The sequence below is a fragment of the Stigmatopora nigra genome, unplaced genomic scaffold (genome assembly GCF_051989575.1).
Source record: "Stigmatopora nigra isolate UIUO_SnigA unplaced genomic scaffold, RoL_Snig_1.1 HiC_scaffold_29, whole genome shotgun sequence".
NCBI lineage: Eukaryota > Metazoa > Chordata > Actinopteri > Syngnathiformes > Syngnathidae > Stigmatopora > Stigmatopora nigra.
In genome coordinates, this window is record NW_027551608.1 from 1,849,850 (window position 1) to 1,863,015 (window position 13,166).

The window sequence follows — 13,166 nt, forward strand, 5'->3', positions numbered from 1 at the left end:
GCCAAAGTTTAGAATAATTTGTGCCGCAATGGCGTGATACAGCTTTACCATATAATAAGAATGTCAATATATGATTAATATACAATATATTATATTGCTGTTAGGCAACAGAAAAACTTGCACCCACATGCAGAAATAACAGCAAAAAAATCCCCCCAAAAAAAGACTTCCACGGGAAAAAAAAACACAAATGAGAATTTAGCGCAATGCGGGCAGTGGTTTAGACAATCATTCATCAACTTGCACACCATGAACAACATCATAAACTGCACACTTTTGCAATCCCGGTAGAACTTTTGTAGAAACATATGTGTACCTTCATGGAAAGTAAGCGGGTCAGGTAGATCTCTGGTATGGCCTTGGCCCTCTCTCGTTCCCTCAGGCTGCCTCTACGATGTTTGGGCAGATCAGGCTCTTCACTGGCCTTCACAAGATGCCAGAGTCTCACGCCACCTTCATCTGCATCTTCCAGCATTGGCGTTCCTGTCACAGTGAATTTAGTCAAATATTATAATATTTTTACACAAGCTATGTTATGGGAATAAAATATTGCACAAATTCTAAAATATTGCACAGATTCTGAAATATTGCACGGATTCTAAAATATTGCACAGACTTCATTGATATTGCACATTGTTATTGCACACCCGAAGTTATTGCACAGAAAAGATTGTGTCGTGCTAACTCAAGTTCAGAGTCCTGATGGCTGTGGGGAAAGAAAAGTCCTTAAGTCTATTTGTCCGTGCTTTCTAAGACCTGTAGCGTCTTCCAGAGGGTAGGAGCTGGAACAGGTTGTGACCAGGGTGGTATTGGTCCCTGACAATTTTCCTGGCTCTGCTGAGGTAGCGAGGGCAGGCAATGTCATCCAGTGAGGGCAGAGAGTAGCCGATTATCTTCTGGGCAGTGTTGATCACCCTCTGCATGGCCTTTCTTTCTGCTACCGTGCTTCCAGCGTACCACATTGTAATGCAGTATGCCAGGAGGCTCTCCACAGTGGCTCTATAGAAGGTTACCAGAAGCTTAGTGTCCAAGCTGTTCCTCTTGAGTACCCTCAGGAAATGGAATCGCTTCTGGGCCTTCTTCAACACTGTCGTGGCGTGGCGTTGGTAAACCAGGAGAGCTTGTCTGTGATGTGGACCCCCAGGAATTTGAAGGACTGGACCCTTTCTACACATACTCCATTTATGAGGAGTGGGGCCAGATCTGTGCTGCATTTGCAAAAATCCAGGATTATTTTTTCAGTTTTCATGGTGTTTAGCGTGAGATTGTTCACCAAACACCACGAAGACAGTTTGTTGACCGCATCTCTGTAGGCCGACTCATTCCCGACCACAGTGGTGTCATCAGGAAATTTGATGATGGAGTTACACTGGTGGGTCAGTGTACAGTACAGTACAAAAGAGGACTCAGTACACAGCCTTGAGGAGAGCCAGTGCTCGGTGTAATGGAGGAAGAGAGGTTGGGTCCAAGTCTAACAGTTTGTGGACGGTTGTTTAAGAAGTTCTTAATCCAGCAGCACATGTAAGAGGATAGTCCATGGTGGGAGAGTTTTTCAGCCAGAATGTCCAGTATTATAGTGTTGAAGGCTGAGATATAGTCAATGAAAAGCATCCTCACGTAGTTTCCATGGTGCTCCAGGCGGCTCAGTGCTGTGTGTCGAACTATGGTGATGGCATCCTCAGTGGACCTTTTTGCTCTATATGCAAACTGGTGAGGGTCAACTGAGGGAGGGATTATGTCCCTGATATGGCGGGCGACCAACTTTCCAAAGAACTTCATGATCGCAGGCGTAAGTGCAACAGGCCTATAATCATTCAGGCTGTCAATGGTTGTCTTTTTAGGGACAGGGATAATGGTTGCAGATTTCAGGCAGGATGGAATGATGGATTGTTGCAGGGAACAATTGAAGATCTTTGTGAAAACACCAGTCAGCTGATCGGCACAGGCTTTGAGCACCATCCCAGGTACTAGGTAACGTCAGGGCCAGCAGCCTTCCTGGTGTTCTGAGTCCACAATACCTGTCTCACTTCATGTTTCTGAAGCTTCAGCATATTGCTGCAGGGTGGTGGTGGATGTGTGGAAATTGGGTCTGATTTGTCAGTCTCAAAGCGGGCAAAGAAACGGTTCAGTTCCTCTGCTAGTGAGATATCTGCGTTAACAGACAGACACATTGCTGTCATTGTAATCACTAATATGTGGTATTCCCTGCCACCTCTTCTTTGGGTTATTTCCTGTGGAGTGCTCCTCAATTTTTCTTGTAAATGCTGCTTTGGCCTTTTTAATACCTCTCTTCAGCTCTGTTCTGGCAGCGCTGTTTTGACCTGAAGGCGGTGTTACGGCATTTGATGAGTTCCTGTGTCTCACTGGTCAACCAGGGTTTTTGGTTAGGTAAAACCTGTATCCGTTTATCAACAGTGTTGTTGTCCATGGAGTTTTTGATGTAGTAAAATACAGTGCCCGTTTAGTCCTGGGGGTTGTGGCTTTCAAAAAGTTCTCAAACGGTGCGGGAAAAACAGTCCTGTAGCTGAGAAAGGGCGTCCCCGGATCATGTTTTTATTATCTTTCTTTGTGATCATGTTAGCCTCTGGAGTGGGGTGTATGCCGGGGTGAGGGACAGGCAAAGATTGTCTGATCCAGCTAGGTGAGGGAGGGGTGTGGCTCTATAAGCATGTTTGATATTAGAATAACCGTGGTTTAGTTTTATCTCCTCTGGTGTAACACTTCACGTGCTGGATAAACTCAGGCAGAACAGTCTTTAAATATGCTGGTTTTTATTGAAGTCACCAGCGACAATAAAGACTCCTTCGGGGTGGTAAAGCTACTGTTTGTTTACAGGCGCTAGCAGGAGGTTAAGTGCTGCGCTAACGTCAGCATCCAATCGCGCTAAATACGGGGAGCAGTGAGTGTTAATGATCCTACTGTTGCAGCACTATTCATTGTGTATGTACAGACGCTCCCCTACTTACGAACATTAAACTTACGAACAAACGCTACATACGAACATGTCTGCAAATTGCATTTATGTCAAAAAATGTTCGTCAGTTCGATTTTGTGTTGCACACCTTTTTCCGAGTAGTGCTTCATTCCCACGCTAATACAGACGCCTGGCGCTGTGAGAGCTCAGCTCACCCAGCATCTACCTTCCTCTGCAGTGCGGAAGTGCGCGACGTATCGACAGTGCGCAGAGAACCTTTTTCATTTTTATCACTAAATATGTCATGCATCTATTATTCAATATGGTTGGTGAAAAGCGAAAGGCTTCTAGTAAAGAAGGTGCAAGGAAGAACCAAGTCATTTCATTTGAAACGAAAGTGGCAATAATAAAGAAGCTTGATGCGCGTAAGAAAGCGGTTAGCGTTGCACGGGAATACATATTGAATTGTTTGATCGTCAGTACCGTTTATAAAAAGAAAGATTGAGCAGCAGGACCCAAATATTGAACGTTGCACAAAGGTAGCAAATCAATTGAATGATGCCATACAGTGCTACCGCATTTATGATGAAAAAAGAAAACAATCGTCATTAGATAGCTTCTTTCAGCCATTTTCTCGTAAATCTTTCTCTCCATCTCTCTAATGTATGTATAAAGTACTGTATTTATTATCTCCATTTTATTAAATGTTTTTTCAGTACAAACCAATGCTGGTTACTTAAACAAGCCTTAAACATACAAATGCATTTATATAAACCTTCAATATACTTATATAGGCCTTAAACATAAATTATAATACAAAATATAGCAGTGAATCAGCTTCAATTTGAACAATTTCACCTTATGAACGAGCGCTCGGAACCTAACTTGTTCGTAAGTAGGAGCGTCTGTACAAACAGAGACCCCCCCTCCCCCATCTTTGCTTTTCCATGGTAATTCTTTCCAATGATCGTTTCGTAGTAGCGTCCAGCTAGCTAGCGATACCGCAGCATTAGGGATTTGCGGGTGTAGCCATGTTTCTGTGATGAAAATAATGTTGCAGTTCCTGGCAAAGCCGTTGGTAGCAAGCTGAAGTTCCAAATCGTCCATTTTGTGGGTGATGGATCTTGCGGTGGTCAACAAGATATTTGGAAGCGGTGCTCGGTGTGGTTGCTGCCTTAGCTTAGCAGGTAGTCCCGCCCGGCATCCGCACTAAAAGACAGGCCAATTTTTCCACTGATAGTGCCTTCGCTAAGAGTTGGTGCTGTTACTATTCCTCTCGAGGGTGGTTGGACACTTTCACTCTGGAGTCGGTCATGGTGAGATGTGCCGAGCAGGTGTGGGTTCACACCGGTAGAAGAGAGGGTAGGATCCCTCCACCTCCGGGTGGGGGAACAGGACCTGAGTGTTGTTTATGTGTATGCACCAAAGAGCAAGTCAGAGTACCCACCCTTTTTGGAGTACTTGGAAGGTGTGGGGGAGAGTGCTACTTCTGGGGACTCCCTCGTTCTGCTAGGAGACTTCAATGTTCACACTGGCAATGAGAGTGAGACCTGGACAGGCTTGATTGGGAAGAACGGCTCTCCTGGTTGGAAATTGAGCGGTGAGTAGAAAGGCGAAGCTTTCTATTCACAGATCAATCCACATTACTACCCTCATCTAAGCTTATGACTGAAACTACAAGATCCTAGATACAAGCGGTGGACATGAGTTTCCCCTACAGGGAGTCTGGACTCTGCCTTATAGATAAGGTGAGATGCTTGGTTTTGCGAGGGTTTTTTGTAGTAGATGCCACTCTTCCCCCGTAACGAGAGGATCCAGATGAGGTAACTCAGGCATTTGATTAAGATGCCCCCTCGATACCTCCCTGGTCAGGTGTTCTGGGCACGGCCCACCGGGAAGGAGCCATATGGTTGATCCAGTCCTGGGAGACTGTCTCCCAGCTGGCCGGGGAACGCCTTGGGATCCTCCTGAAAGAGCTGAGGAGAGAGAACTCTGAGCTTCCCTGCTGAAGCCGCTGCGCCAGCGTTTCGAACTCGGATAAGCGGAGGAAGTAGAGATGAAACATTTTTTATGTAAAAAAGTGACAGGAAACACATACTTTTTGGATGCACACGTCTAACACGCGCCTCGTGGTGTAGAGGTTCACTCGCCTAATTTCGCTGTGGGTGACCGTGAGTGCGAATGGTTGTCTGTCTCTATGTGTGCCCTACGGCTGACTGGCGACCAGTCCAGGATGTAGTCTACCTTTCGCCTGAAGGTTCACTCACCTAAATTCGCTGTGGGTGACCGTGAGTGCGGATGGTTGTTTGTCTCTATGTGTCCCCTACGGCTGACTGGCGACCAGTCTAGGATGTAATCTAGCTTTCACCTGAAGTCAGCAGAGTTAGGCTGCAGCAACCCACCGAACCCTTTCGAGGATGCGCGGTATGAATGATAAATACTTCTAACACGAAACACACACATTAATTAAATTTGTGTGATTTGTTGCAAGGATATAGGTTTTGCCTTTGAAATCTACACTTGCAAATATATGCATCTTTTTTAGGCTGATTTCATGCTGAACAGAAATCCACTTCATTTTAGTACTTTACGAATTACTTGACAGAAAAACAAAAATGCTTTTTTAAATCATATTTTATATTCTTTTTTTCAAGTCAAAAAACTTAGTTACTTTCATAATTGAATAACGAATAAGGCAAAGTTACTTTGACAGAGACATAAATACAATCACTACTTTTCAAAAGTAAGTTGAACAGCACTGCTCATTACAGACTCCCACAACCAGAACCTGTTGTACTTCTATTAGACACATTTCATGAAGGGGTTTATGATGTTCTTGTCAAATGTGTTTACAAATACCAAAATCTGCATGCGTGTTTTGTGTCAGGTGTGTGTTTATAAAAAAATCATTATGAGACTGTTCTACCCCAGGCCAAAAAGGAAACCCCCATTTACTATAGACAAGAAAAAACACTTACTCTCTCCAGCCACATAATCATAGTTAATATGGTGAATATGTTTCATGTGTCGTGGGATCAGAGCTACTGTGGCGCCATCAGGGACCTGAAGTACAATAGAATATTCATTATTAGTATTAATGTTCATATAACATCACTTTAATGCCCAGATTAAGCATATCTGTGCGTAAGAACCGACTTTGTAGTGCCCTAGGGTGTTGAGTCGTTTCCAGTTATCCTGGACCACTGATGTTAAGTCCTCATCCGACAAGATGAGATGACCAGCAACACCAGATCGCCATTCTAAATGAAAACACAAAATTATTTCATTCAATTTCCATAATTCTTATCCTCACAAGGATCCCCGGGGAGCTTAATAAATTTTCTGATTTTTTAAATCTTATTTTGTGTGTTTATCACATATATCATAAAAAAATGTTAGACTGATTGATTTTAAAGAGTTTAGTTGGTAGAATTGGGGACCTCATAACAGACTAAAGCCTTTTAAGATGCATCTCTAATTCAGAAAAGTTATGAAACCACTTCTGGAACCAATTAATTAAGTACAGGTACCACTGTACGAATAAAGCAATGTATTCTCACCTAGGTCCAATGAGTCAGCATGCGGTCGGTAAGAGAAAGAGGTGGCTTTGTACACCTGATCCAGCAGTTTCTCTTTCACCTGTGTGATGGTGTCGCAGTCAAGCACTTTTGAGGGTAACGGGTGGTACTCATTCATTCCTCCACTCTGCATCAGCACAGTGAGTGTCTGTAATGCAAAAAGAATTATCTAAACCAACGGTCGCAAACCAGAATGTTAAAGGAGCCATATTGGACAAAAAATAAAACCCAGACAAATATGTCTGGAGCCAGAAAAAAACAAAAACCTTATATAAGCCTTATACTGAAGTCAGCATTTGCTTTAGGTATTTATTGTGTGTGTGAGTGTCAGTGTCTGTGAGAACAACATTGCTTTTCACGTAATATTAGACATTTCAGTAATATTGGGAGTAAAAGTCACAATTATGAGATTTAAAACATTACATTACTTTTTTTTAAGTCACTTGTACCGGAAGTTGCTCAGGGTCTGCTGACATCAACTTTAGTGACATTAGTGACTGGCGTGAAAAATTAGATTTAGGAAATAATTTGGGGGAGTGATTTGATCCCTGTTGATAAAACTTTGATGAGAAACAACTTTGTTCTTTTATTCATCTTCCATACCACCCATCCTCGAAAGCGATGCAGGGGTTTCTGGAGCTTGAGAACAACATAGTATTGTTAATTTAAGGGACATATATTTAAATTGGAAGATATCTAGCTCGTGCTGCCCATTGATATTTTTTCAATGCAAAAAGTACCGCAGCTCATAAAAGCTTGGGAACAGTTTAGTAGTAATGTATGGTCAATCAAGGGCGATAGAAAAAATGACATTTAACATCCATTCCGTGACAGTTCGTCGAACGGACGTTTTGTCGACGGACAATTCGTTGCCGGATTCACCGCCGGACGTTTCGTCAAATGGAAAATTTGTCGCCGGATTCGCTCGCTCTCAAAATTTTGTGGTCTAAGAATGTACTTTAAAAAGAGGTTTTATATTAAAGCAGTGGTGGGCAATTAAATTCACAAAGGGAATTAACCTGTGCCTATAATCTTACATTTTCACATGTGTATGTTCATTAATTTGTATAGTCCCTTCATTCAATAAATCTAAGTCTAACTCAAGTGCAGTTCAAATGCAGTTGCCAGACGACCAATCCATTTAAAGTGGAACCTCTGGTTGAAATGTACTGTTGACAAGCGCAGTGAATGAATGGGCTCCTTAACTCTCAATCACCTAATGTAAATGGATTGGACGCCATTTGCCTTCAATGGCAGAATATGAGTTAACCTCACACACTGACTTGTCTAAGCTTTTTCTGTGGAATTTTGTCTATTTAATACTGGCAGATTCTTCAATGGACCGGATAACAAACTAACTAGAGGTGCTACTATAACATGAAGGCCATGTGTTTATCATCATTGGTTTGTTCATTTATTGTTGTTTGAATAGGAAACTACCTTCATTGAAGAAAAGCGGACATTAAACAACATTCATTAATCAGCGTTGCATAGGAAATCAACTGGAATATTGCTTCCCTAAATCATCGTCTTACTGGTCAGTCAGCACCATGGACAGAGGTCACATCTGTTCAAATTGGACAGATGAGCTCCGAAGCCCAGATGCTGCTACACAAACTCCTACTACACAAACAGACTTCACTAGAAAAGGGTGCTATTGTGTAATGTGCGTTCTCTGCAAACCACGAAAGCTTTTTTACAGCAACAAGAAAAAACAACTATTCCCTTTCTTCTGAAACTCAAAGTTGATCACTTAGCGTCGTAACTAAGAAAACGCTCCGGCCTAGTTCCTTATTTTTTTGGCAGAAAAATGTCTACATAAATGTTTTGTGTGCAGTATGTCTATCCCTTTTAAGTCACATCAACATTGCAAACTTGTTGAACTGTTGTGGGAACAGCCTGACCGTATTGCAAGAAAGAAGTGCCAATGAAAATAATCCAATTAATGGAACTGGATTATGGAAGCACAGAGTGAAATTTTTCCAGATTACCTCAACAAATAACCAGCTCGAATGACTAAGGTCTGCAATGTTATAATTACTGCCAATGGAGCATTCTTTGCCAAAAAAAACATTGAAGGATTAATTTATTTCAAATCAAAATTATTTATAAAAATTTGATAAAATAAAAAAAAATGTGTAAATCATGTTTTTTTTGTTTTGTTTTCTATTAATCAAGACACGCAGCTATATAACAACACATGATGTAGGATGATTCTTGCTCACCAAGGTTTTGTACTCCACATCCTCTCTCAGCAAGCGGTTGTCATTAAGTGTGTATTTAGCCTTCCCAGTGACAGCATCAACTGGGCCTTTATCTACTTGGTGTTTTATTGCCCTGAAAAGCATGTAAAGACACTCCCCTGCAGAGTCCTATAAACACAAAGACATGCTTTGTTAGTCCAGCGCTTTCAGAAACTGTGAAGTACTGCATTCAGTAGACTGCCAACCTCCCACAACCCGAAACAACCATACTGCGTTGATGTAAAGTCTCTCTTGCTTAAAGATGCTGTAAGGTAATTTTTATGATTTTCTTCTAAATACAGTTGTACCTCTACTTCAGAATGCGTTTACACACAAAATATTAAACTTACCAAAAGCTATGATGTGTAAGCCTTTGTTCAAAGCTACAAAAAAACAAAAGTTGTGAAACATTAAACAAAATATTAATAAATAAATAAATAAATGAATAAATACACTTCCAGTATCCCTTTTTATTGGCCTGCTTCAGTTGCTTAATTAACCGTTCTCCCAACATCTTGCTGACCTCCCTTTCCCTAGCAGGAAGCCGTATCTACACGATGCCGAAACAGAGGTTGGCGCTCGCAAGCAGCTCGTGAAGGGTAGCCAGCATAGCATGAACGTGACTGTCTGACCAAAAGCCACTTTTCAAGGCAGTTTTTCTTTCCCTGAGACAATGGTTGATGAGCTCTGGTGAGTTCATGATTCATGTGTCTTTGTCCTTTGTTCATCACGAAGATATTTCTTGAGTTTTTCTGTGCAGAAAATAATTTTGATTCCACGTGTACGTATTGTAAGGAATCAATCAGGTTGTAACATCGAGGTTGTATTTGCATGCTGTTCTTGTACGTTGACGAGAAACCGAGAGCTGTAAAGGAGCTTGAAGCAATGCTTTCAGTTTTGTTTGTTTCGGTGTTGTGTTTTCAAGTTCCAAACTACATTTGTAAAAACCTAACATAGCTGATGACTTTTTGTTCGATGTTATACATACAGTATGTTTACCAAATTTATCACATTCTTTGAGTATTGAGAGTGTTTTTGAACGTGGCCGGTCGATTTGCCTAAAGACGTTTAGCTGACTGACGTCTGGGCGTGGGGACTTCGGCCCGCGGGCCATATACGGCCCGTGACAGATAACCACATCCGTTTGGAATAACAAGGGCATTTATTCACGGGCAAACACACGCAGAACAGTACGTGACAGAAGAAAAAAGTATTTATAACAGTAAGTACTATATTGAGAGAAGGAAAAAAGTAGTTATAACAGGAAATTGCAATCCTACTCCAGCAAATTTAGACCAGCGTAGAAAAAATTGAGATTAATCTTTGAATGAAGGTTCTCAGCAAATCATTTTGAATATATATTTCCTAAAATAATGGGAAATTATTTAAAAATAAAATATTGTTCTTATTGGCATACATCACTCGAACTAAGTGTTCAATGGCATTTTCAGGTATTGTTCTCTAAGCCCTTTAGTCTGTTTTTTCAATGTTTTCTATGCTGGTGTAAATTTGCTGGAGTAGGATTACAATTTCCTATTATAACTACTTTTTTTTCTTCTGTAACGTACTGTGTTTGGCCGTGAATAAATGTCCTTGTTATTCTAAATGAATGCTGTTATCTGTTCGGCCAGATGCTCCCTCGGTGAGTTGGCCCTCGCCCAGACGTCAGTCGGCAAATCGACCGAATGCCGTTTTTGAGGGTTAAAAGTTCTACGAGCACACAAAAGTCAAATGCCTTGCCACTCGTCTGGGATGTCTTGAATGGATTTACCGTAATGCTTGGACTGCGTGGGGAGGCTATTGTTAGGGTGAATGTCCGCTGGGTTGATCGCAATAAGTAGCGTGTCGGCATGAAATGAAACCAGTCAGTCAAGCGGTCAGGGTTATACAACATTTTGAATTTAGCCCATAAACAAGGCGCACTGACTGATTAGGTGCCCCAGAAAATGTTAGACTTTTAAGTGTCCCTATAGATGTGATAATGTGGTTCCTAATTTTTGCATTATAGAATTTATCGCTAAATCTAAATAAATTTTAAAACTCAAGATTAAATAAAGATTTTAACTGACTCTCAGAAAAGCATAGAGACTGATGGACATCCAGTTGGTCAGTAGCTTCTCCACAACTGTCTCAGTTCTGCAGAAATGAAAAATATTTTAGTCCCGGAAAAAGCAACTGAATGATGGCTTGAATTTACAAACTGCGTTTCACTTCTCTTACCTGCGCAACATAAGTTTAGGGTTCTTAGCCACATACTGATCCACGAGGTCATTCATGAGGGTTTTGAGGATATCAGTGAAGTATTCCAGTTTGCCATGCAGTGCCACAGTAAGTAACGATGCAACATATGCACGGTCTCGTGGAGAAAAAGTCACCTGACTTTCCAGAGTATGAATGAACTTATGGAGAAAGGAAATGAATTAACTGAAAGTTTTTCCCAATATACAAGTGTTGATGTATGTCGTTCACACTACCTTGGTCAGAAAAAGTTTACTGTTTAGAAGATTAGATAGTTGCACGAGACCCTGTTCCACTGTTTGTCTGCGGCACTCCTGAATATCCAGACCTCGACTCAGCGGTGATTCCCGGTGGCCGGGGAAAAAAATGCGTTCGGCGTACATTCGGTAATCAAGGAAAGGGATGCCTGAGCCAACTAGGTCACTTGACATGTCCATCATCTCTGTCATCAGATCTGAGTACAAGTGAGATAGCAGGGGTGAAAAGGTTGTATGATATTTGAAAAACAGTCTACTTTCAATTAACAGTCACAGAGAACCTCAAACAACATTGGAAGATCAAGCACTGTGCGATCAAGATATATTGTGACTTATCTGCTTTTCTTCTGAGTGAAATGCAAAATGTCCTTTCTTCTAAAAGGACCTTTACTTGAAACAATAATCTGGCTCTTCTTCTTTGCCCATAATTTGTACTTTCTTTTTGCAGTCCCTGATTGTTACATTCGATTTGCGTTGACACTAGAAGCGCCAGGGTGACATCTGTACTTTGGGTGTGTTCTTAAACTACTTGCGTGAGTATTCCATTAACCTGCTACATTCTGATAGAACGAGGGGTCAGCAACCATAGCTTCTGGAGCCGCATGTGGCTCTTTAGCGCTGCCCTAACTGGCTAGGCCACCCTAGGACCTTGAATAGCTTCTTACGAAGGCGCTTCTTTGTTGCCCTGGCTCTGTGTTTGGTATCATTGTCATGCTGAAAGACCCAGCCACGTCGCATCTTCAATGTCGTTGCTGATGGAAGGAGATTTTCACTCAAACTCTCTCCATACATGGCTTCCTTCATTCTTTCCTTTACACAGATCAGTCGTCCTGGTCCCTTTGCAGAAAAACAGCCCCAATTCATTGTTTCCACCCCCACGCTTCACAGTGGGTCTGGTGTTCTTCGGATGCAATACAGTATTCTTTCTCCTCCAAACACAATACCTCTACTTATGAATGCCAGCTTTTCTACCCAAAAAGATTTCTACAGTGGTACCTCGAGATACGAACTTAATTCGTTCCGGGACTGAGCTTGTATGTCGATTGTCTCGTAACTCGAACGAACGTTTCCCATTGAAATGAACTAAAAACGAATTAATTTCGTTCAACCTTCTGAAAAAAAAAACAACAAAAACAGGATATTGGATTGGAAAAAATATTTATTTATTCTAATTTGCCATCTCTTAACAGTAACATAACTACTGGTTTAATACTCTTAAAATGTGTAGTATCTTAAAATTGGATGGATTTTGCAAGGAGGGAGAGACAGAAAGAGAGAGGAGGGCGGGCGACTTTCCACGGCAACGCACTCGTAACAGAACAAACAGATTTAAATTAACTTGGAGTAATATATACAGACACACTCAAACATATGTTTAATCTAACTTTAGACAAAACGGAATTCTAATTTTGTTTTATTTATTTTTTTCCTTTGGCTCCAGCTTGAATTCCCCCGCGGCTTTCGAAGTGAAACTTGCTGCTTCCCTGTGTCTAATAACCAAGTGTATTCCAGGTCTTTTTAAAAAAAAATTCGAACCAGCCATAACTTGCTTTAAAGGGTTCTGAATGTGGAGTATAGAATGTATTATAGTCACTAGGATAGAATTTTGCAGAGCCTAGTGGAAAAGTTCCATCATGACACCTTTTAGTTAAGGGGGTGTCATCTATCACGACACTCCGATTTCTTTGTCTACTTCTCCCCGCCTTAAGTTTGTACCTAGGTCACATGACCCTTTGTTAATAAAACCAGCTCAACTGTTGGAGGTAGGTAGGGATTCGAACTGGTCACGCTGGGGGATGGACACATCTCCCAGAGCAGGCTATTCTGACACCTCCTTCAGCTGAAGTCTTTGAAAATCTCATCAAGCCGACTCTGCGTGTGCTACCTCTGATCCGAAGTTATTGAATGTATATGGTTCTAAACCTGACACTGAAGG

At 41.5% G+C, this 13,166-nt stretch overlaps 1 protein-coding gene across 4 annotated transcripts in view; it reads right to left on the bottom strand.

Moving 5' to 3' along the window:
- The window catches only part of plxnb1b (plexin b1b), a 105,676-nt gene that overhangs the window by 13,790 nt on the left and 78,720 nt on the right, over positions 1-13,166 (bottom strand). For all 4 annotated transcript variants that reach the window (XR_013325506.1, XM_077711776.1, XM_077711775.1 and 1 more), the window contains 8 exons: positions 11,210-11,427; positions 10,956-11,134; positions 10,805-10,871; positions 8,718-8,864; positions 6,475-6,640; positions 6,071-6,174; positions 5,893-5,977; positions 317-483 (listed from right to left, as the gene is read on the bottom strand). Coding sequence is in view for 3 of the 4 variants with exons in the window: in XM_077711776.1 (XP_077567902.1) it covers positions 317-483; positions 5,893-5,977; positions 6,071-6,174; positions 6,475-6,640; positions 8,718-8,864; positions 10,805-10,871; positions 10,956-11,134; positions 11,210-11,427 (1,133 nt within the window). In the remaining variant the exon portion in view is untranslated. The remainder of the gene's footprint in view (positions 1-316; positions 484-5,892; positions 5,978-6,070; positions 6,175-6,474; positions 6,641-8,717; positions 8,865-10,804; positions 10,872-10,955; positions 11,135-11,209; positions 11,428-13,166) is intronic.